This window comes from Vipera berus (genome assembly GCF_964194415.1).
Source record: "Vipera berus genome assembly, chromosome: 8".
In the NCBI taxonomy this organism is placed as follows: domain Eukaryota; kingdom Metazoa; phylum Chordata; class Lepidosauria; order Squamata; family Viperidae; genus Vipera; species Vipera berus.
In genome coordinates this window covers 11,387,253-11,412,843 of record NC_138211.1, presented here as the reverse complement: position 1 = coordinate 11,412,843, position 25,591 = coordinate 11,387,253, and the positions used below count along the sequence as shown (strand labels likewise).

The following is a 25,591-nucleotide window of genomic DNA, read 5'->3' as shown; positions in this document are numbered from 1 at the left end:
TTCCAAACAACTTGTCCAACAGACATTCAGATGGTATCAGGTTTTGCAAAACTACCTTAGAACATCCTAAAAAATACGGTTCGAAGAATCTTGCCTTCCCCCTACCCACTGGAAATTTATGGAAAGAAACCATGATAAGGTCCCAGAACCAAGCATACAAGCCATCTTCTTATTTCTGACCCAGTCAGACTTGGGGGTAAGTCAGGAACCATTCTGAAATAAAACTACGAAGCCTAATACCAAGAAAAACCTCTTGGTTTTCATATTATGAAGAAATAGTCTTCTTAAAACTATTTGGAGGCGGGTGTTGAGTCCTTGTGACTTGTGGTGAACAGATTGTCCTCTGGCTCCCCCTCATGAATCAAGGTGAAAATAAAAGACATTTACAAGACTGCTTTTATTTTCACTTTGATTCACTCTTTTCAAGAGATTGTAGCAAATACATAAGACTACCAGATGTGGGTTGCAAAACTCAAGTTAGCAAATGTGGCTCTGATGCCATGAACAGGTCACCCAGATTTTTAAGCCCAGATCTGCTGGCCCTACATAAAAGTAAGGCTTTTTTATCATGGTTCCTTTGAATAAATTTTTGTCTAGTCGATACGCTAGCCACAAGCAAGGGAAAAAATGGAGAAGAGTATCTGTAGTTCAGAGTTGAACTGTGGGGTCCTTGGTGCTCTCTGAGCTTGGTTGTTTTCTTGCAGGCATTTCATTACCCAACTAGGTAACATCATCAGTGTTAGAAGGGAGTGGGGTTTGTGAGGAGGAGGAGGAGGCGGAAGAGGACTGCGGGGTCCTTGGTGCTCTCCGAGCAAGATTATTTTCTTGCAGAAATTTCAATACCCAAACGAGTAACATACCGGTAATCTGATGCATCAGTTCTCCTTCAACTCCCTAAAAAAGGCCTCAAGAATTTCCTTTCTATATTGGAACACACCTATTATCACCTGGAGGACTGACGGGAAGTTTATTCAGAGATGTCGACGGCACGGAGTAGGTTTAATCTTTTTTCCTTACGGTAAGAGTAGCGATTTAAATATTAATAAATTAACCCCAAATACACGCGATACATATATTTGCATAACCGATCTCTCTTTTAAGAATATCTGTATACACGGGCCGTAAATTTTCACGAGCCCTTTCCTCTTCTGGGAAACAAAAGTCAACACCAGCTGCCTGCAATTATTGCAGGTTCGCATCCCACCAGGCTCAAGGTTGACTCAGCCTTCCATCCTTCCGAGGTAGGTAAAATGAGGACCCAGATTGTTGGGGGCAATAAGCTGACTTTGTAATAATGCCGCTTGGGGTGTGTATGAAAGCCCTAATAAGCAGGCATATACATAGAATGAAGGCTACTGCTAAGCTTGTAAGCCGCCCTGAGTCTTCGGAGAACGGCGGGATATAAATGGAATTAAAATAAAAAATAAAAAAATAATAAATAAATCGGCGGCCCAGCTATCTCAAAACGCTGAGCAAAGTTCGGCCGCGCTCAGCTCCGCTGAAGACGGAAAAGCGGCTCGCTCCGAGATGGTGGAAGCGGGCCAGCTTACCCTGGCGCGCCGCTTCGGAGCAAACAAGACCGGGCGAGGCCTCGCCCAGGGGCCGGACGGGCGTTTCCTACCCCGAAAACCGGACGAGCCCGCTGGGCAAGGACTTCCCCACGTTGCAATCGCCGCCAACACCGCCGCCGCCGCGGGCAAGGCAGGCGAGGAAACGCCGAGTCCCGCGAACTGGCCGAAGGGGGCGCTGGCGCTCCGGGTTTCTTCTCCGAAGTCCGCCGAACTTCAGTTTGGCCCGGTTGGTTTGTAGCAGGGGGTCTTCAAACTTGGCCCTTTTATGACTTGTGGACTTCAACTCCCAGAATTCCTCAGCCAGGCATGCTGGCTGAGGAATTCTGGGAGTTGAAGTCCACAAATCATAAAAGGGCCAGGTTTGAAGATCCCTGGTTTGTAGCTTCTGGGGCGTTGCCTGCCCTCGCGAACTGCGGGGCCAGCCCGGTTTGCTTTATCATTCAGCGCGGTGGGGTAAACCCAGATAGATAATGGCTGGCTGCGTTGCGTCGAATCCAAAGGCTGAACTGAACCGCTTTTTTTTTTTGGCGTTTGCACGAAACAATAAGCCATCATCAAGTCCTCCCCGGCGGGTGTGACATCTCCCCATTATTGCACGCCGCACCACCAACCTCCCCACATCTCCAAAAAAAAAAATCATAATAACCAAGATTGGAACTACTGAAGCTCCTAGGTTTCTCAATGACCCTATTAAAGGTATGGTGTGAACTCGGGTTAATTCAGTTACCAGGTTAAGTAGAAGCCCCATTTGTTGCATCGTACGTTAAAGACACGCGCTCTGCTGTAATGTGCAGTATATCCCGTATTTCAGTCTTTCCCAATCGGATTCCAGAATTCCCATTCGTAGATTGGGGATTGAGATAATTAGATATGCAGCTCCTTTGGATTTGGCAAAAAAAACCCAAAAACCCATCGTCCACTATAAACCCCTGGATTCATGAGAGCACCCAGTTCCCTTACTCAAACGCCCCCACTTTGGGGAGATCTATATTCTACTTCTGGTTTCAACTCTAGCCATCATTTGTCCCTGCGAGAGAAATTAAAGAGTCGCACAATAGACGCGAACGTCTCTCCACTTTTCATGGCGATGTTCTACTGGGGAGCCTTCGGGTCGCTAGTGTTTCCCCTGGCCTACCTCGAAGGGACGTTGTTGGGATCATAAAATGCTCGTTGCGTAAGGAAGGGGCGTAAAACCTGGCAGGACTATATTTTCAGAGGAAGTAAGCTCACTGACGCGCAGCGGAACTTCCTGGGTAAGTCAACATAAACATGCACGCTTTTCCTCTGTAAATTGGAGAAAAGGGTTCGTTCTTTCAAACGGCCTCCGCCTCTAACAGCTGTGGAATTTAGCAAAGCTGCAAACTGCCAGGGCGTGTATTTTCCTCCACGTGATCCGTCGGAAGCAGGTTTCTTCCGTAGAGCTAAACAAAAAAGGCACCTAAAGAGTGAACTTCTTCATTCATTTCCCACATTTTCATTTCGCTCCGTTTTCAAAGTTGCAAAGAAGGGAAAACTTTTTATGGAATGCAGGGAGAAAGCCAGAATGCTTTTGTGCCGATATAAGCAAATCGCTAAAAGAGAAACAGAACACAAAATGTTCTGTAAACATTTTGCATTTTCTGGACGTGATGTTTAATACTTACATTGTGGAATCTAATTCTAACAATACAGGTTCTCACAAATAAGATCTCTCGTCCATATATTGTAGGAGAGCACTGAAGAGTTTACCACATCTCTGAGGGGGGGAAAAAAATCAGGAGTCGCAGGACCTTTCCCGGCTCACCAATTTTATTGAAAAGCATGTTTTCATGACTTTACTTGGATGTACAGAAGTGAGCTATAGCTCGCGAAAGCCGATGACCTCATTACATTCGACCATAACTTATTGGAATTTCCTCTTGGTATCCCATCCAAGGGACGCGGTGGCTCAGTGGGTTAGGACGCTGAGCTTGTCGATCAGATGGTCGGCAGTTTGGCGGGTCAAATCCCGAGTGCCGCGTAGCAGAGTGAGCGCCTGTTACTCGTCCCAGCTTCTGCCAACCTAGCAGTTCGAAAGCATGTAAAAATGCAAGTAGAAAAATAGGGACCACTACGGTGGGAAGGTAACAGCGTTCCGTGCGCCTTTGGCGTCTAGTCATGCCGGCCACATGACCACGGAGACGTCCTCGGACAAGCGCTGGCTCTTCGGCTTTGAAACGGAGATGAGCACCGGCCCCTAGAGTCGGAAACGACTAGCACGCACGTGCGGGGGAACCTTTACCTTTACCTTTTATCCCATCCAAGCTTCTAACCGGTTCTGATTTCCCTTTTGTGAAAACCTTCCAGTTGATCTCAGCTCCGGGTGCCTTCACGGAGACGCCCTTTAACATTTCTCAGCCACAGCGCAGCCGTCGAGAACTTTCTCCTGACTTCCGGCCGAGCCTCTCATGCCGGGATCTCCCGGTGGTCTCCCTTCCGAGCCCCCTTCTCCTCCCTTTGCAGGATTAGGCGAGCAGGCCCCTCCCTCCGTCTCTCCCTTTCTAACTCTAGGGCCGGCCGGCCTGCGTGCGTGCGTGATGACGTAGCGAGCGGCAGAGGCGGGGCCAGTTGTTGGCGCTGTCAAGCCGAGCGCGCGGGGGGCGGCGGAAAAGACCGAAGAGGCGCTGGCAGGTAACGGGCCGTGTGGGGGAGGGGGGAGAGCGCGGCGGCGCTGGGGGCTGAGGCGCTAAGCGGGGCCCCCAAAAGCCACGGGCGAGGAGGAACTATCGGGGTGTCGACGGCCGACGCCGCCCTTCCCGGAGGCCGGGACGGTCGTCCAGGCCGGAGAGTCCTTGAAGCGACGCCGCTCGGGATGGAACGGCGGATGGGTGGGCGAGCGGGCAGTCAGTCAGACCCCGCGCGCCTTCTCGACTTACCTGCGCATGCGCTGCTCCGCTCCGCCATCCTTCCCCCCCCCCCCCCACGCCTTCCATTTGGGAGCATTGCCGGCCGGCCGGCTGGCTGACTCAAGTTGGCTTCTTCCGCCTTTGCCAGCACCGGGCCGGTCTCCTTTCCTCGGAGAAGCCTGTCGGGTGGGCCATTTTCTGGGCGGAGGAGTCGCTTAGGAACCATATGGAGCGCGAAGGGAGCCGAGAAGGCCCCCCTTGGCCGGTTCCCCTTCTTATGAATGGAAGTGGGGGAAAGGAAGCGGCCAAGCGCTAGTAATTAGACCTGTTTGAAGTCCCAGATTGATGAAACAGCAACGCTGACAGTGACTTTTGGTAGAGAGAGAAAAAACTTTACACACTGTGGCAAAGATCTGTCAGGGACTTTGGATAGAAAAAAGCTTTCTTCTACACACTTAGTTGTTCTCTTGTGTGGGCTGCAAAACGTGCGGCAAAGACTTTTCAAAACGGTGTTTCTCCAACTGGGCAACTTTTAAAGAGGGGTGTAGACTTCAACTCCCACAATCCCCCAGCTTTTACTGTCTGGGCCAGGGGTAGGCAACCTCGGCTCTTTTATGACTCATGGACTTCAACTCCCAGAATTCCTGAGCCAGCTTGGCTGGCTCAGGAATTCTGGGAGTTGAAGTCCATGAGTCATAAAAGAGCCGAGGTTGCCTACCCCTGGTCTGGGCAATTCTGGAAGTTGGAAGTCCGCACTTATTAAAGTTGCCAGGTTTGAGAAGCACTTGAGCTACAGGAAAGTCTTGTTTAACGCTTTGCTGCCTTATTGGCAGTATAAATCTGGGTAGTCCTATGCACATTTAAGCACAAACCGTGTGAGCCATGTTTGTGGTTAGTCTAGTCCACAGGTCTGCAACCCGCGGCTCCGGAGCCGCATGCGGCTCTTTCAGCCGTCTCCTGCAGCTCCCAGTCCACTGCCATGTGCAGTCCAAAAAAAAAGTGGGACTAAAAAAGTTCAACCAATCAATTCAAATATGCAGGGTAGGTGCATATCTCGCCTTGGCTCCACTCTTCAGTCAAACCCTGTTCTGTGCATGCGCGCATGTACGCGCATGTGCACACATTTTTTGCGGCTCCCAGTTTTTCCTTTTGTGAGGGAACCAGTTCCGAGTGGCTCTTTCACTGTTTCAGGTTGCTGACTGCTGGTCTAGTCCTTGATATGAACTGCTATGGATTGTCAGTCTTGGTCTTTGGCTTAGGATGTTGTGGGGATCCAGTAAGTTGTGATTTACTCAATAAATTGTGTCTAGGTGAATCCAAAGATAAATCAAACCCACATATCAAAAGCCTATTGGGTTGGGATAAGTCTGAAATATTGTAAAATAAACTATTTGACCTTCTCCTAAAGACACTGGATACATGGCTCTCTCCCTCTTTCTACTTACTTTTAATGCTCATATTTACTATACAAGTGAAGGGAGAAAAGTTCCAGTAAGATTAAAGCATATAAAATTAAGACATTTGGGACACAGTAGCAATGAAATACTATAAATAGTTATTTTTTAAAAAAAAATAAGTTTTGCTTGCCACCTAAGAACCAGTAAAGTTGGCAGTACATTTAACTTCCTGTGAAGCATATTCTATAGTGAGTAACATCATATGCAGGGAGAGAATCTTTTCTCTTTAACTAATTTCAATTTTCAAGAGCTTTTTAAAAGAGAAAGCATCCGCCAACATATTTTAGGCAAAAAAATTAGAGGAGCTGCCCTATACATGTTTGGATCTCAAACTTTTAAATGAACAGCAGCATGTTGACAGGTTAGCAAGAATCGGTGAATTCTTTAAACAAAATAAGTTCTTTAGAGACTGGCCAAATGTTACCAAAAACTACCAAATTTACATATATATATAAGAGAATCACTTTGGTGTAATGGTAAAGGCACCAGACCAGAAAGGGAAATTGTGAGTGACCTTAGGCCAGCCATTGTCTTTTAGTTCTAGGAAGGCAATGGTAAACCTCTTCTGAAAATCCTTGCCAAGAAAACGGCAGGGATTTATTCAATCCAATCCAGTCACCAGGTGTCAACATTGACTCGAAGGCACATCACACGACTATAAATTGAGTCTCCTCCATTCATGTTGGAACTTAAACATTGTACCATATAGTATTTATCATCTTGCGCATAACACATTGTGTTAAATTAAATTTAGGTTGATGGAGCCTGTACTTCAGCCTCCTGTGGGAATTTAGCCATTCTCTTTGCCAGTTGTGTGAAAGATAGCAATTGTGTTTCATAAAGATAGTTTTACAGTGTTTCATGAATTTAGCCAAAGTGTCTAAGGGCCCCTAGAACACAAGAAATGAGGTAAGGAAAATGTATTGCTTGCTGAGCCAATAGCGGATATAAGTTTTTAGGAACTTAGGCACTTACTATTTAGTACGTGTTGCAGGAGGAAGACAGACAGAGGTAACCACTGGACATTTGGTTCAATTTCAAGAGGGAGAAATGACAGAAATAGCCAGAGTGGTTACTATACCTCATGGAAAAACAAAGCTAACTCCATATATTCTTCTCCAAGGTGACTGTGTTCAGTTGATTCGCCCTCCCTTGTGTAGTTACAAGGAAGGAAATCTCAATTGAGATTTTCTCTCACTTAAAATATAAGTCTGTGTACAGTAAATTGTAAGCGCCTGTTGTTTCTGGGTATAAGGTCCTAGTTATTAAACCTTCATAAATTCTTATCAGGCTGGATGAAGTCTTGTAAATTGTGTTTCATGTTTTATATTCAGAGCTACTTTAAAAAGTTGCTCCTTCTCTTGTCCTTGTGTTGTTCGGGCAATCGCTTTACACAGTAATACTGTAGTAAAGAACCTTGCAGTGCCCTTTTAAGAAAACTTTTTTTGTGTAGTTTTTTTTTAAACAAAAAGACTTATGTAAATTGTAATGTATGCTTTGTGTTGAGGTAGTTTTTCCAAGTCTCAGCATTCTTCCTTTTGTGTATACCTGGCAAATACATGATGGTCTACCATTAAGCCAGATCATTTTGTTAGTAAAGTAATTCAGATTACTCAGGTAAAATGAATGTATCCTATTCATTTTATCAATTGAATATAATGAGATATTGAATAGCACTGTCTTAGAGGCAGTATGCTGTCTTTTTAACTCTATTCGTGATATTTAAACCAGGGCAAAATGAATGTTGGTGTTTGTGTACTATAACTAAGTAGATACAGTATCTTTGAAACAAGAGGCTTAAGGAAGTATTGTTTGTGTCTTCAAAACACATTTTAATACTAAAAAGTCATTCTACTATTGTATAAAGTGTATTAAAAGTATCTTAGGATTCTCTGTAGTATATACATAATATCAACAGAAAGGCGGTAATTCCCATTAAGCCACAAACATTCTGAATGGGAAGGAAGTCAGCAGAATGTTCCCTTTCTTTATTAAGTGATCTTGAAAAGGGGTCACCTTGCAATTATCAGCTGAGTTAGTGGAGTGAGAGCTTGTTTCCTGCACCTAGCTTTCTATCACATGTGTAAGAGAAACATTGTCTTCAAGAGTATATTATTGTGCATCTATTAAAGACCTCCATCTCAATTGGTTTCAGCTACCTAAACTGTGTTTGTGTATGTTTCCTCCAGGAAATTAGAAAGATTCATCTTCTCCAGATGAAGAAGCAAAATAGTGGTATCAGGATAAAGCAAATGCAAATGTAGCAGTCGTGTTTCATATTAATTGTATCCATTCAGATAAATTAGCCTCTCATTAATGGATGATGGCAGGGTAAATTAATTTGACAATTTAATTTGCCAAGGAACTCTCCTTTTTCTTTTTTGAAATACTGCTTTAAATAAAGGCTTCCATTTTCTAATTTCCAGAACAATCATGCTTGTTTTTTGTTGCAAAACCAACAAAATTAGGCTTCCATGTGATTGCTGAAAATAGGCATATGATTCTAAACCATGATAATTATGAGCCTGGAACAATACCTTACCTACTAAGAAGTAAGAAGATTGGGAAGCAACTTTTATTTATTTGGATTTATCTGTACTTATCAATGGGCACCAAGGAAATTAAATATTTTAAATAAACATAAAACCAGCATCTGAAAGGAGACTAAAGTGTTGGACCATTCTGTAGTTTAATAATTTTAATAGTAGCCTTGATTAGTTTAATATTTGTGAGACACTTAACAATTGAGTTAAGTAGATGCTTAAGAAATGAATAGATTCTAAAATAACTGATTTAGCTAAAGCAATAAGTTTCAAAGAATCAAAAAAAAAATTTTTATAATGAACTTCATTTTAAACTTTCCAAAGTTAAGTTAAAATCTATCAAACTATGAACTACTTTAAGCCTAATAAATACTATATATATAGTAACTAGAAACAAGTAATATTTTTGGTAGTTGTATATTTATTAGTGGTGACCAGAGTTTGGAATTTAGTTTCAAAGTGTGTTCTTTGGAGAATGCAGGAGCACAAACATAATACCTGTCTGTAACTCTTTAAAATAGTTGCAACTTTTCCCAGCATAGCGTACGGACTTCAAAACTGTTCAGATGTTTTAAATATTTTTTAAACAGGTACTATGTTCATAGTCCCAAATGCTCTGAGGCATCTTTTTTTTTAATTGAATCCACATAACTGAAATCAGGATGTTGTGATTACAGACCCTCCCTTCTAGCATAATCAGTACAAAGGTGAGTGCATAATATAATATATAATAACTGATATTTCCTCCGATGAAATGGACTGTGAGGCGTTAAAATATAGGCAATAATAAACTGAGTTATCCTTTAAGTCAGGGGTTTCCAACCCCCAGTTCGTGGACCAGCACCGGTCTGCAGCATGCCAGAAACCAGTCCATGCAAACAAGCAAAGCCCCATCCACAGGATGCAGGAAACACACGAAACCACGTGTCTTCCGGTCCACGGAAAAAACCTCTCTCCACGGAACCGGTCCCTGGTGCCCAAAAGGTTGGGAGCCGCTGCTTTAAGGAATCCTAAGACTGTTATTATTTTTGATGAAGAACTGACAACGCTATTACTCTCTTGGACATTGTTTCATGTTGGAATTCTTCAAACTGCCTTGTATTGTGTGACTTATAAACAGCTATCTCTTACTAATAATTTATTTTGAGGCCCAGTACAAAGGAATTCTTAAAGAAAATCATTTTAAACCTAATTGCAAGCAGCTGCTTTTCAGAATAATGCACTAGAGAAAATTCAGGTGTTCAAATTGTCACATTCTTCTGACTTTGTTGATGTGCAAAAAACTATGTATGAAGGGAAAGTTAGCACCGAAACAGTTATTATTTATTTAGCATATGGCAGCATTGAAACAGTGAATGGATTCATAAGAGAGTTCACGGGGAAAACCTGGGCGAGTGTGAATAGACGGTAGACAGAGACTGCTATCTGTGGAAAATATTGTTCAGTTCTGCAAGTGGAAGCTTTTGGGATAAGAGCTTGCATCATCAGCTAAATTATAGGATAGATGGAAAGTAGTAGTGCCAGTAAGAGTAGACAGCACAAGCTATATAATTCACTACCTAATATTTTTCAGTTCTTTGGTTTCTAGATCTGTAAGGGAAACAGCATGAACTGTTTCTTAGCTGGATCCACCATATCTCTTTTATTCTCGGTGTGAATAGTGAAAGACTCTAAATATAAATTGCCGTATTCTGTGTTGACTTCAGTGCACTTAACTGTTTGCTATACTGTATTTTAAATATGTATATAATGCCCATTAGCAGAGGTTCCAGGGTGATATACAAAAAGTATTCATTAAATCTGTTGCATCTACTATATTATGAGAGTTCTGTAACTAATAATGAACTCATAGTGAAGCTTGATTAATAGTCTTATGTACTTTTGTTTTAATCGCTGACTCACTTTTTATTTTTCTCCCGACAGGAACCTGTCTGTTGCTGCAGGACAAAAATGTTTCACTTAAGGACTTGTGCTAGTAAACTAAGGCCATTGACTGCCTCACAGACTGTTAAGACAGTATCTCAAAACAAACCAGCAGCAGCACCAAGGACGTTTCAACCGATCAGGTGCTACAGTGCACCTGTTGCTGCTGAGCCATTTTTGAGTGGGACTAGTTCAAATTATGTGGAGGAAATGTACTATGCTTGGTTGGAAAATCCAAAAAGTGTACATAAGGTAAGGAGTAGCCTCCCTTGAATAAAACTGCACTTTGGTACTCACGGTGGTAAGATTAAACATTTTCAGGTAAGTACAGTTGGTCATGGCAGAAACTCCATTTGAAGATGATGCTGGAACCTTTGAATTCATTCCAGTTCTACAGAAACCTGGTCAATGCAGCACAACACCAATGAAAAAGGCAACATTGGAACAAATTTGAGAAGTCTGTGATCATCTTCCCCTAAAAAATCGGTCTCCTGATTTCGTCAAGGATACAAAAAAAAGAGCTATTTCTCTTGATTATTATCTGAGGAATCACAAAGCATCTGTGGATTTTTTCTTCTGAAGTAATAGAGATGGATCACGGATTGGAGAAAAGCATTCGTACTGTTTATATGTTTATATTCTGAACTGTTTGTATTGTTGTGTAATTGGCTCTATACTGTTTTATTATTTCAAGAACGAGTGCAAGGTGCAGTTTGCAAGGGCCAAGATTGTTTTGTTTGTGCTAACATTATTTCTATATGTCACGACATACCAGAGGATAAAACTGTATGTGATGAGATGCATAACTGGTCCTATTTTTCTATTGCACTGTTTGCAAACTCTATAATAGAGGACTCATTAGTACTGGTTACTGCTTTGAGGAAGAAATCTTTTGAATTGGACTGCAAAATGTGGCCATTAGAAAGAATTGGGCTGGAACAGGACATGAAGTCCATAATGCTCAATTGGATTTAATTGATGATCATTACATATTTGAACTTTGAGTTTCTGTTCACAGCTCAAGGTAGTTGCGACACCAATACGTTTTCTAAAGTTTTCTTAGAGAAAGTAGTCCCTTCCTGATGAGATAAGACTAAATAAAAACCTGGAGACTTGTTTGAAGGTCAAAGATTTATGGCATAGTAATTAGGTCTGCTGACCTATTGTAAAACTGGCTAATTCAGGATGTAGTTTCCAAGGTAGTGACAAAGCAAAAAGGAAATATAGAATAAGTTCATGTTAGAGATAGTTCAAGGTTAAGCACTGCAATAACTTTTGCTCTGAAGCATGTAGACAATTTAAAACAAATGTAGAACTCAGACACTCAGTTGACTAATGACATTGACTGATATTTGGCCTGTTGAAATGTTTTTTTACACTGATCCAACTGCCACTGAAAAATGAAGAATCATAAAACAATACTGCTATTTATTAGGCTGGCAGAATTTGTACTGCCTTTTTTCAGAATAAATACCATTTATAAGCCCATAAAATGCTCTAGAAATTAAGGTGCCTCTATTTGGTAGCGAAATATTCTGAAAGTACAACTTGGATTCTCTCTCTGCTTTTTGGAATCTCCTATTTAAATATAAAAGTGCAGGTCCAAATGTCATTCTCTTTTGGACTCTTTATTTTCTCTACAGTGAGAAATTCTTTAAAAATTGAGTTGTTTGCAAATAAAATCTGATATACCGGTATGCATTTCTATGCTACCTATATCATAGTTTCTAGATTACTTAAAATCATAAAATCAAACCAGTATTAAAAACAGCCACTTTACGAGGGTACCCACTCAACTAACTAGGGTTCTTCTAACCCAGGGGTAGGCAACCTTGGCTCTTTTATGACTCATGGACTTCAACTCCCAGAATTCCTGAGCCAGCATGGGGGAACTATGGCCCCTTCATGACTTGTGGACTTCAACTCCCAGAATTCCTCAGCCAGAATGGTTCTTTGGTCTGAAGTGGTATGGAAACCTCTCCCTTTTCCCTCAGCATGGCTGGCTCAGGAATTCTGGGAGTTGAAGTCCACGAGTCATAAAAGAGCCAAGGTTGCCTACCCCTGTCCTAACCAAAGAGCAGAGCAACCCCCTCCCCACATTTGGGAAACCTATTGCCATCAAAACATTGCTGAATATGATTGATTCAGTACTGCCTCAAGAACATGATCAATAGTGAGGAATGCAAAAACCAAATTCTATAATTCCATTCTGAATGTTCCCTCTCACTTTTTTCAGTAATTAAACTCAATTTTCTCTATAATTTCCTTTGAATATTTCATCCAATATCTCTTTTGCAATAAAAGACTTTCTGTATTTTGCCCTTTCCCATCCTCTTGTTATTCCTTTGAAAACATTTCCACCTACTTCCTTTCCAGGCTATACATAATACATTCCTTGTTCAGTGTTATATTTGAATATTCATTTTGTTCAGTTTAGTATTCCTTTTATATCTCCACATTGCTGTAATTATTCTTCCTGTTTGCTTTTTTTTTCTTTTTAACTTTTTAGGTCTTCTGCATTTTTACATTTACATTTATTACAGTCCCTAAAATTATTAGTGGAAAATATTGTCTCTTCCTGTCAAGCACCACTGGGTAGACCAGACCAGGATTCAATTCCACAAGCAGGCTAAAGCTATTTTTATTGAGATTGGCTGTAATAAAAGAATCTTGCAAAGAATCTTGATTATTCTGTTCCACCTCATCCTTTTAGTTCAACAAATTGAGGAGACCTCTGCCTAAGCTGCTTCCAAATGCTATCTTGTTCTGAACTTTAAAACTTCTTCAGCCCCTCTCTAGGAAAGGAGATGGACGTTTGTTCCCGGGAAAGACCTTTAACCCATGGCAGAATCCCAATCGACTGTTGCAATTGATAGAACCAAGTCTAACAAAGGGATTGTAATATTTCAGACTTGGATAGGCAGAGGGTGACACGTTGCTTTCACTGTCCTTTTCCTTTGCATAAGATGCTGCTTACCTCATTCAGGGCATGCAATGTTCCTCTTCAGATCTTCTACAGGATCTCCAGATCAAATGAAATGCCAGTCTATTGTTTGTTTTTTTCACTCACAAAAGTTCTTCCGGCTCTCAAGATAGCTTGGGCAGTTTTCATTACCATCTAAGTGATTTAATACAGGCTCGGCCCATTCTGGGTCACCTAACTGAAAACCCTCGGTTTCTTTGCAACACTTAGCAGATGCTTTGTTTCCTGTCCTTAAAAAAATTGGGTAAAATGAAGACTAGAATGGCAGAGGACTTTCAACAAATCTTAGAGTAGGAGAGAGTTGCTCTGATTGTTTTTGTTTACATGTGAATATTTGGGTCCTCAGCAAAAAGATTTGCTGAATATGGGGGGCAGGGGGTGGGGTTTGCCTTGCCCCAGTCCAGCACGTCTCTGTTTTCGAGGTAGAGGCTAGGTATTCTAATCTCAGAAACATTGTTTGTAGAGATCAAGGGGAGGATGGTGGTTGAGGAAATAAGACCTACTTTATCATTGAAAGGGAACTAACTTCCCTACTGTCCTTTTGATCTTTGAATTGAACTGTGTGATTGCACCCTAACCCTAAAGTAAAAGAAGAATGTAACGTCTACATGGGGAGGAATCATGTAACCTGACTACTGGCTTAACTAATCGTTCCTTTGCTAAAATGTGATCCAATGCTAATTCCTGAAAGTGCTTTATACCTGGTGTTCCACAGATTGCTGGAGTTTATCCTCGTTGAATATTATAGGAGGAAGCAAAAACTAGCTTGACCAGGGAAATGACTTAGTATTCCTAAAGATTTTTGTAATTCAGCTGCACCTGTGGGTTTTTTGTAGGTTTAATTTGTTTCAGAAGGCAAGGAAATGTCTATAGAGGCCATATATTAATCTCCGTTCATTTTCTATTCATAGTTGCACTATGTTGCTACCCTCCACAGAATGAGAATGGGGGTAACCGGGATGGTGCTGTTGATCAAATGCAAAAGATAATCTTTTGTGTTGGACTAAGGCAGTCACAAGCTTAACAGTAAAATCTTGTGTAGTTTTAATGGCTTGAGATGTATGTCAGCATAATGATCACGTAATAGTTGTCTGACCTATGAATTATATGTTATATTGTAGGTCAGGGGTGTCAAACTCAATTTCATTGAGGGCCGCATCAGCATTGCAGTTGCCCTCGGGGCTGGGTGGGTGTGGCCTGGGTGGGCGTGGCCTACTGGGTGGGCGTGGCTAAAGTGTGTATGGCCTGCGGGGTGGGCATGGCCAGCTCTACATCGTTCGCATCAAGGGTGCCTATGGGGGCCTGGGCAGGAGTGGGACAGATCTGAGGGTCCCTGGCAGAAGGAGGGTCTCTGGGCCAGGGCCAAGGCAGTGGGGGCCGTTCCCTCACTGTTTCCAGGATGGCTTCACGGGCCGCATGAAACCACTTCACAGGCCGGATCTGGCCCCCGGGCCTTGTGTTTGACATGTCTGTTGTAGGTCTTGTGTTGCTTTCATTTCCTCTGCTTTATTAATATCCACAATATCTGAGATTACATGTGTAGCATTTAGAATCAGAAGTATTCATACAATCACCTCATTTAACAATCTAGAACTGCTTCAGTTATTGAAGAGAAATAAAGAATTGAGTATGTTCCTTTGTAGAAAAAAAATACTACATCTGTGCTTGCAGCTTAGACATTTTTTCCTCAAGTGTTTCATAAGCAAGTTAATTTTCCCTTATATTTTGAATACCTAATAGCAGCATCAGGTTATTCAAGGCTCAGGAAAAGGTGTTGTTTTTTTTTAAATCTGTGATGCTGAACATTATGCATTTCATTGTGCCGTATCTTGCATTATTTTAGGTGCCAACAGTTGAAGCGTTTACATGTTTGGAATTTAAACATGGTTTATAGTAGCTGAGTATTAATTAAAAAATAATATAGTGAAGCATTTTGTGTGCTTCTCTCCTTTGCCCTGTTTATTGCTACTGGTCTAATAGTAGAAAATACTCTATTACGTATATTGTAAGAATAATTATAAGCTTTCATATTGCTGCATCTTATCTGTTTCCTAAAGCTTTTCTTTTAAATAAAATTGTTAAATGAAATATTGGTGAAATAGAAACCATGTTGGAGAGGCTATGAAGAAATAGTGTTCTTTGTCCTAGCCAATGTTTCTCATTGTATGTTGTCACATTTTATGATGACCAGTTGAGTAATTTATTGCAATAGAGGTCAAAGTTTTATATCAGGACTTGTGAATCCTCCGTTTGATCCTTGACTGTTTTCCTATCTGGCAAAGCAATATAAGATTATAACCTTATCAAAACAACTAGCACTGAGAGCTGTTTTGTCTGGGGTTTTGAAAAGAGAATTCTTTTATGCATGACAAAGCATGGGCTAATTATTTATTAGGTTTCCTTTAATCCCACGTTATAATTTTCATAAAGTTGGCAAGCATACCTAATACTCCTCCCTCCTGTTTTCCCCACAACAAAAATGCTGGGAGGTGAATTGGGCTGAGGGAGCTTGACTGGTCCAAAGTGACTCTCTCAGCTTTCTTGCCTAAGGCGGAACTAGAACTCACAGTCTCCTGGTTTTTAGCCCGAAACCTTAACCACTATAGCAAACTGATAGTCAAGAAATGTGTCCATTGGATCCAAAGCTATGCAGCTCTTTGGAAATGATTTGGAAGAGAACTTTGATCCCAAGAAAAGGTGTAGTTGCTTTAAACCAGTGCTTCCCAAAAACCCGGGTAAAAATTGGGTAGAAGCGGTTTTACCCAAAAGAATTCCTTTGAGTAAAAACAGACAAGCCCATTAGTGGTTTAGCAGAGTAGATGATCCATGCTTAGGTCAAACAGTCAGCACAATTTTTTTTTAAGACTGCTTGGAGTTCTTCTGGTTAACATGTCCCAACGTATATATCCTGTGGTATCTGAAGAGACCACAAGGCAATTATTGCCATTTTCAAGCACCTACTTGCATGAAATAGGGCTTCCCACTCTTCCCTTCTTCATAAAGATCATAAAATGAAACTGTTTGCTGAATCTGAAAATGTTTATTAGTAATGAAAGAAAAGTTCAGAAGCGCTCCTTTAGAAAGTTGCAGATTGTTGCCATCTTTGTGTTGTTTGTGAATCAAATCTGAAGCATTCAACAATTTGTAGCCAGAGTCTGGGTATTTTTTTTCCCAAGATCCATGTTACTATGTCCTGATTTTGTCCTAAAATTCATCTTGTATAGAGTAGTTGGGTGCTATACAGTTGCATAAAAAAAATGAAGCTGAAAATAGGTGATGATGGGGACTGATACCACTGCAGTATGAAATTTACAGGAGTTTGTGAGATATCTTTTTCTCTTTTGACATCCAAGGAACCTTTTTTTTTTTAAATTCCATTTATATCCCGCCCTTCTCCGAAGACTCAGGGCGGCTTACAAGCTTAGCAGTATAGTGCATATGATTATGAGATTCCTGTATTTATTTCTTGCTCATGTTACAGGGATGTGTCGGGTAACAGTCAAAGGTTAAAAACTCAACAGAATTCAGCAATATTTAAATTTGAGGGGGGAAAATAACTTGGATGGCCTAAATTTCATTTGAGAATCTAGTCACTTTTTTAACGGGAGAGAATATGAGTAAACTATGGTATACTGGGGAATATTGTGTCTATGTCTCTTAGTGTAAAGAAGTGAGATTATTAAAATAATCTGTATATGAGTTGTTACCATCACTAACCAGGGCAAAGTCATAAATCATAGAACAGAAAATCTATTTCTTATATGTATGTAATTAACAACATTTGTAAGTGCTTTGTTGATTTCCAAGACCATAATGCTACTCCTAAGCACTGCTTTTTCATTTAACCTTTGTTCATATAAATGTGAGAAGCAGGACTGGAAAAAAATCTTAATAATCATACAGGCGTTTTAAAGTTCCTGCTGGAACCTACAAATCTTTCTTTCGTTGCTGTGCCCCATTGGCCTTCATTGAAAAGACCAATTGTTACTGTATTTTACACTTTGATCAGTGCAGCAATACTAGAGAGGCATTGAACTGTTTTGCTGTATTATTATAAACTCCTGCCCTTCAAATGGGACTAAACAAAGAGGGGGGGGATGTAACGCTTCTGATTTTGATATTTGTCTATTTCAGTCTGTTTATTTTCCAGATACTGTAGATATCTGGGGGGGGGGGTTGTTCTACAAAAATGACTACTGGGACCAGAATTTCCAATGCAAGGCGGTTATTAAATAACTCAGACCTGATTTTATGACCTTTTTTCATAGCTATAGGTGGAATAACTGCAGTAGTTTAGTGAATCTGGCAACCACAATTTATTTTGCTTGTTGGAAACTGGCTCGGATGGCCGCCAATGGCAATCATGTGACCGCAGGATACTGCAACCATTGTCAAATTTGGACGCTGAGCCCAAATTTTGCTCAGATGACTGTGGGGGTGCTGCAGTAGCTGTGAGTGGGAGGAACAATGCTAAATCACTTTTTCCAATGCTGTTGTAACATCAAACAGTCACTAAGCAGATCATCGTAAGTCAAGGACTACCTGTACGTTAGTAGGGCTAATAAAAAAAAGGCCACAGAAGATAAGGGTTATCGTTGGTATGTTCTATAAGCCTTATGGTATGAAATGAATTAAGGGGAAGCAGTTAAGACTCAGTCTCCTGAGTCTAATAACATTTGATTATCGCTAGTACTGTGTCTAATGTACGTACTACTGTGCAGAAGTTAAAGAAATTTGACTTGTCAAAATAGATAAAAGTTGTTTGAAGACGTAATTCCCTATAAAATGGACTTTTATTTTTATTTACTTTAGTCGTGGGACATATTCTTTCGCAATGCCAATGCTGGAGCTGCTCCAGGTACAGCTTACCAAAGCCCCCCTCCGTTAAATACCAGCTTATCAACCCTGGCCCATGCACAGTCACTGGTTCAAGCACAGCCAAATGTAGATAAGCTGGTGGAAGACCATCTTGCAGTCCAGTCGCTTATCAGGGCATACCAGGTAAGGGTGTGGTTTGTTTGTGTTTTTTTTTAAGGAAAAAAGTTTATTTTCTTTGTACGTGGTAATTAGTTATTGTTTCAGCTGTAAGATTTAACCTCGGTGCTTAAATAGAACAGAGCATTTTTTAAAATCAACTTTACTTTTTTATTACAATCGCTGAACCAGAACAGAGGAACAATAGATGACACAAAGCAAAACATGAGAGTTTGTAACAAGTTAACTGATGCTTGGTTATATGTCTTGTTTTACAAACGGCGTAGCAAAATTTGCACACTCCTAGAAACTGAATCATACTGACGGCTGACAATAGCATCTGTACATGGAATAATCAGAATTGCTTGAGTATTTTGTAAAATAAGAGAATTATAAGGACGGCGTCTGTATCTTTATAGAAATGCAATATAGCAGGATCTAGTCCTAGTTCATACAGGATCATTGGTAATCCATGGCCTTATTGACAGCAAATACATTTCTTACTTCATTCCAGGTAATTTTTAATAAGGTTGTGCAAATAAAATTGCTAAAATCTTATGAGATTCCTATAATATTTTTAAAAAGTGAACAGATTTCCAAGATTTGAAATTACATAATTTGTATATTATTGTATTCAAAACCTTTTCAAAGCATTTTTTTCTCCCTTGATTAAAACAGTGGTTTTTGTTACTACATTTTTCCTGCTTTATATTCTTGAGATGGATCGTAAAGCATTAATTGAAAATGTCTAAAATAGCTTCATATTTCAGAAAATTCCCTGCTTAAGAACATGATTTCTGTTGTTATATTCTTTATATTTTAAAATCAAATAGCTGCTGTGGTAAATTGCTTTCTTCACATATATGTGTTTTATTTTATATAGTAATATTCATAAAAAGATTCATTGAGTAGAAGAATGGACCTGAACTTGTGAGACTTATCACTTACAGTGCTTCAGAGAGAGAAAAAAGTCAAATGAAACAGTTTTTTCAATATGCAGCTTTATGCAATACCTTTATAAAGCATTTAATCTCTGTAATTAATGACTTGTTATGATGGGCAGGAGCAAAAAAAATGGAACTTAATAAAGTAGTGATAATCTTACTGAGTAAGTCTTCCTGCCCTTGAGACCATTTGGTATATTCTCTTAATCCTAGATGGGACATTCCATTGCTGTCAAGAAACAGGAATGTGGATCCCTGTTCCATAAGGATCTTTTAGAAACAATTTCGTGTGTGTGTGTGTGTGTGTGTGTGTGTGTGTTCAAATGTTCACATCTGTTTGGATTATGTATCTTATGTATAGAAATTAGCCACTGGACAAAGCAAATTGATTTTCCAAGTCCTTCATATTGCTAAGAGAATTGGGCTTGGAAAGATAAATTTATGGCCCCAATTACTCAGCAGTCTGAAGACCTGATGCTATTTGCAACTTACAAATGCATTGCTTCTAGCAATAGACTATATGTCGATTATTCTGATAAAATATAGTTATTATTTCATGAAACTTTTATGTAAAATTGTATATATGTGTGTATGTGTGTGTGTATGTATGTATATATTTCTGTGTGTGTGTATGTGTGTGTATCCCCTTTGGTTAGTTTTTTCTTATCTTTTTTCCCCCCAGTTTAATTAAACAAATGAAGGGAAATTTTAAAGTACTAAGTCACAAGAATGTTACTAAATACATCGCTCTTTTTTACTTCAAGGAAAAAAAATACGTTAATATATGAATGCAAGCTAGTTTTTCATACATTCTTAACTGTTGAAATACATTCAGCGTGGATTTGGATAAATTCAGTACTTGCAGAACTCCTGCAAACGGGAAGGGTGACTGTTACCCAACTTCATGACTAATTTTGTTGTTGTTTCTAGGTCAGGGGTCACCACATTGCCAAGCTTGATCCTCTCGGCATTAGTTGTGTAAATTTTGATGATTCGACAGTAACTGATTCGCCAAACATTGGTGAGAATTATTCTGCAAGTTAAATTGAATACAACGTTTAACTTTTACACTCCTTTCCTTTCCGCCCCTCTTTCCCCTCCATTTCCCTCTTTTTGGTTTCCACTATCCTTTTCATTTCCGGCCCATTTCATAGATTCGAGGGCATCATGTAGCCCAGCTCGACCCATTGGGCATCTTGGATGCTGATCTGGACTCTTCCGTTCCAGCCGATATTATCACTTCCGCAGACAAACTGGGTGAGGGCTCCAAAAAAAGCAGCTAGTGCCGCATTGCTTGGGCTCCTCTCTCACTTTCACAGCTTCTAGATAGATTGCTTCACTAAATTTGAAGGGAAAGGTCTTAAGTTTCCTTCCTAATGATCACTTTAAAAAGAAACAAACAAACGAACGAAAGGAACAGTGGCATTGTTGATCGTTTCCCTAGTCACTTACCACTGTAACAGTTGCAACTTTGACTAACGACTCCATCAGTGATCATGATAAGGAAGCTTTGGAATGCATTCCCACCTCTAATCAAAAGACTGAAATGATCCAGATCCTTGGCTGGAGAGGTGCATGTGTGATTCTTTAGGTGAGGGTGCCCTCGCTGAGCAATACTTGGAATTTGGTTTTTCCGGTAGAGCTCCTGGTGTTTTGTTTTTTTAAAAAAATTCTGGCCACTATTTTTCCCTTCAGTATAGGGCCAGTTGTGGTGGCTGAGCTCTACCGACCGCTGGTGCTTTCCACAGGTTAATCAACCTGGCTCTGCCAATGCTTCTAAGTAGCATGCTTCTAACTTAGAATAGAGTAACAATAATGACCACTAACCCCTTTCCAGACTAAACTTTGATTTAGAGTCTTTGTGCATGTAAAATAAATGATGTGAATTGACGGTGTGTACCGATTAGATGGTGTACGTGTGTATCAGCGTGTGTGTATTGGTGAGATGGAAAGCATTTAAGAAAATCAGAGTTGGTTGAAAGATGGGCTAGTGTGTAAATGTTTTTAATAAATAAAATTAAATAAAACAGCAGTGTAACTTTGGTGAATATCTAAGAACACACTAAGTGCAGTTCACTTTACTAAATCTCCACTCTGAAGTTATTGCCCCTTGTACATTAAGCTGGACTCCTAAACCCAGAAGGTTGTACCAGGCCCTCCTAGATCCCCAATATTGAGAGTGTGTGTGTTTGTGTGTGTGTGGTGTGGAATTCCTTCCACATTTCACAAAAATTAAAAGATTCACCTTAGGCAGACATAACTGTTTTAGGTTAAAGGAGTGCACTGGAATGATGGTGGCTTCTGAACTCTGTGTGTGTGTGTGTGTGTGTGTGTGTGTAATGGACATTTCAAGTGGTTTCATCTGAATTATCTTTGTCTTCTGTCAAATCTATTGAATGGTTGAAATTGTCATATGAATATTTCATTAAAATGTAGAAACACTTAGAATTTTTGTCTGAATAAAAATTAAACATTAATGTAGGAGATGATTTAAGAAATGTAAGGGTTGTATTTTATTTATTTTACCAGTGAATTCTACAAATATATTGTATAAAATGTAAATAAATAGTATGGGCTCCGTGCATAGTAATTATTGTCAGCCCTATAAGATAGACCAGCAACACCATGTTGATCAGTACTGCTTTTGTTATAACAGCTATAATAACAGGATCCTGCAAGCCTGAATATAGTTTCCCCTCCATCTTTTTATCTCCGTGTGAACCTGTTAAGGGCTTTTCTCAAGTTACTTTCTTGACCAGGCTCAGGCCCCTTTTATGTCATCATTGCCTTGAAAGCAATTCTTCATCCTGTCCTTCTAGGCCAGGGGTGTCAAACTGCCAGCCCGCCGGCTGGTTGCATCATACAGAGACCGCGCCCACCCAGCTCCAACAATGCAAAAAAAGTTGCGTGACGTGGCGAATTTGACCCCTGTGTTCTAGACCATTCTCTCTGTCCTTTACATCATTCCACTACCACATATTTATAAATTAAGGTAAACTCTTTGCTTGGAACCATATGTGCCCATTCAGAACAGGAAAATTATACAAAAGGTGGATTCATAATAGGTAGGTAGGTAAGTAGGTAGCTGATAGATATATACTGTAGTTCAGGAAGACTTAGAAAAGGGTTGCTCCTACCTCTAACTCTGAAGCAGCTGATATTGTTGATTGAAGAGATGTGCAACTTCTTTGAAACTAGCATTTTGGTCAAGCGTTTTAGAATGAAGCTAACTTTGCATTATCTGAAAGCAATGGACAAAATCATATTCATATTAAGTGTTTCACCTTTGACCCTTTTCCACACTTTATTTTCATTTTAACGTGGAAGAGCATTGTCTAGCCAGAACACCCTCCAGATATATGGATTTCCGCAACCCGGAATTCTCCAGGCAGCACAGTGATTTGTGCGGGATTCTAGGAATCAAACTCCAACCTATCTGAAGAACGCCAAATTGAGGATAAAGGAGTCCATAACTTCAGAACAAATCAGAACCTGTTAACAACAAGGTTAAATGTAATTGTCCCTGCTCTTACCATGTGTAGTGTATTCAGAGTTGAAGTGATAGTTGGGAGAAGGTGAAGAAGACATAGCCACGTAAGCAGGAAGACCCAGAGGCCTCTGAAGTTCTCTGCTTCTAAATGCAGAATTTAAGACTTCGGGCCATACCACAAAAACTAAGGTTCCAAATGTGGCGTATAATTATTTTGATGAATCATAACTTAAGGTCCTTTCACCATTTTATAAAGATTATTCTATTCCCATGATACGTGCTTTGGGAAGAGTTATTCTTAGGAAACTCCTCACTGCCCCATCTTTCAAAATCTCAGCAGTGTTAATTTAAAAGGGGTTTCAGGGCTTCAGCCTTTTTTTGCTTCTTCTGTTAGACAATGCAGAATGCATAATACGGCAAGTCATCCAGAACTTCTAGGATTCCATATACGCTTATTCAAAAACCACATAATTAACTGAATCGTTCTGTCATATCTCCAGCATAGTGGTGAAAGGACGGTGGCAGGATGAAGTATGCATTGGACAAAAGGCAACTGCTATGCACGACCATATCCTTTTCTAAAAAATGTAATAGGATCTTTGTCCTAAGCTCAAGACACACCAAGAGCAAAATAAAAGCTCATCCTAATAACTGAGATACGTTATATCTGATATTAAAGGTTACAACCCTAGTAGCTGTTGAATCTTTTCATCTATTCATTTGACCAGCACTTTTTAAATGCAGAATTTAAAATATCTTGGGGGGAGGGGAGGGAAGAATTCTACAGTTTTAACTGTGTTATTATGAAGCCCTCCCCCCCCCCCCCAAGGAGATGCAGAAAGCAGTCTATTAAATTTGCAGGCTACATCCAGTAAAGTCATTGTTGAAGATCTTGTCTGGCAGAATTGCATTCCCTCTTGTGCAGAGACAATCTGGAAGAGTAACATTTCCATATGTTTAAAGAGTCAAAGATAGAAACCTGTTCTCAGTTAAACTGTGTTTCTCACTTATATAAACAAATTATAGATAAGAATAGGAAAACTAGAATTGTCCGTGCATAGAATGTTGACTGAAGGTTCAGATACATAAACAAGATTGTAACTTTTCCTAACCTTTGTTGCTTTTCAGTTGGATCTGTAGCACAGGATACGGTAGCATAAAGTGTGTGAATCCTGTGCTATCCTATGCCTTCCAGCGCAGTGATTTATAAAATCTCAAATCACAACAGTCTCACGTAGAACGGGTACAAGATTCTGTAATACACATTCCCTTGTGATTTTTGACCAGAAACTTGTCCTAAGGGCATTTTACAACTTTAATGTTTAGGATTTTTTCCCCCATTTGCCTAAGCAATGAAGTCCCAAACGTGTAACTTAACTGCCATTGATCTGTCAGGTGTAACTGCTGTGCTTATTTTATTTTCTCTGCGGTCAATATGGCTGGTTCTGAAAGGTTCTTTAGATTTTCTCCTGGCATACAGTCATCTTCCATTCTAACCCTTTTTCTTTGGTGACTTTTTTTTTTACTGTGTTATGTGTGGATACTGTTTTTAAAAAGCTTACTTTCTCTTTTTTGCAACTACTTTCTCAGTTCTTCGGAATTTAAAAAGAGACTAACTTTGACTCAGTTTCTCTGTCTTCTCCTTTCTGCACCCAACCTTTCCCTCCCTCCCCAGATCTTGCTGTATTCAAGGAGCGGCTGAGAGTGCTAACAGTAGGAGGTATGCAAATAATGAGCATTTAACCATTCTGGAGTTTAGGACTCTCTGAATAGTTGACTCTGGGCATGTACAGCATAGGTAAAGTTACAGCTTGCCCCATTTTGCAGTAGCGTTTTTGGCCTTTTGTCTTTTTCCCCCATCAGAATCGCTTTCCGTGTTCAGTGGAGAGGTGTGTGTGGTCAAAGCGCTTCATCAGCCATGCTCCCCAATTACGTTCTCTTTCATTGAGTTCAGCGTGGTAGCTATTTTCTCTTTATTTGCTTTCTGTTTGCTTGTTTTGGAATACTTCAGAAAGCTTTGTTGCGCTTTAACATATTGGTCTCTGCTAAAATGTGATTTGTTCACGGGGTGTTCATCAGGACGCATAAAATTGGTTGAGGTTTATGTATTAGCCGAGTTGTGTGTTATTTTGTTGTGTGGTATTTCTTTTCGTTGTGCAGAAAGTTCTTTGTGGATAGTGAAATTTAGGAGGTGGATGTTCATTAACTGCATCTGCATTGCTAAAAGAAAAAAAATAAGTGCCATCTTTTTGTAAGCCTGCTCTGGGTTTTTTTCAGAATAGCTGAGCATTTTACTTGCAAACTTCTAGCTGAAAATATGTATTTTTTAATCCAATGATTGAAAGGGAACAATATCGAAAAGCAGTTCTGCAGTTTATCTGGGTATCTTCTTGCAATTGCTGTAGGCCTAACACTGTACGGGTTTGAGAAATCTCTCTATCTCTTGTGAAAATTTGATGCCTATAATAAACAACTCTTCCAATCACAATTCACAATAAACATAATTGTATTTTGGCCTAAGAATGAGAATGACTTTTGGCTTTTTCAGGCCAGTTATCTACAATATGATTATTACAGTAGACGTCTATCTCTTATTTTATTCAGGAGTCCTAAGTAGCTGAATAAAGATTTGGACCAAAAATTATTTTAAAAACCAGCCATTCTCTGCTTAAGATACTGAATTAACCAGCCAAACATTCTTTCTCTGCAGTATACCTATCACATTTGTCTCGGGGTTTTTGTTTTTTGCCATCATTCTGCATCATTGATGGCTGCTGAGGTATATAAGTGACTAAACATCGTAGCCAAACAATGTCAAAACAAGAATGGACTGTCTTTTCTT

General features: G+C 40.1%; 1 protein-coding gene across 3 annotated transcripts in view; it reads left to right on the top strand.

Moving 5' to 3' along the window:
* The first annotated feature begins 4,117 nt into the window (after positions 1-4,117).
* OGDH (oxoglutarate dehydrogenase) overlaps positions 4,118-25,591 on the top strand; it is a 48,575-nt gene continuing 27,101 nt past the window's right edge. Inside the window, exons 1-5 of one of the 3 annotated variants that reach the window (XR_014027246.1) lie at positions 4,118-4,220; positions 10,359-10,610; positions 18,154-18,342; positions 20,414-20,516; positions 24,425-24,469. Coding sequence is in view for 2 of the 3 variants with exons in the window: in XM_081333909.1 (XP_081190035.1) it covers positions 10,386-10,610; positions 18,154-18,342; positions 20,414-20,516; positions 24,425-24,469 (562 nt within the window). In the remaining variant the exon portion in view is untranslated. The remainder of the gene's footprint in view (positions 4,221-10,358; positions 10,611-18,153; positions 18,343-20,413; positions 20,517-24,424; positions 24,470-25,591) is intronic. The other 2 variants (XM_081333909.1, XM_081333910.1) reach the window with 2 other exon arrangements.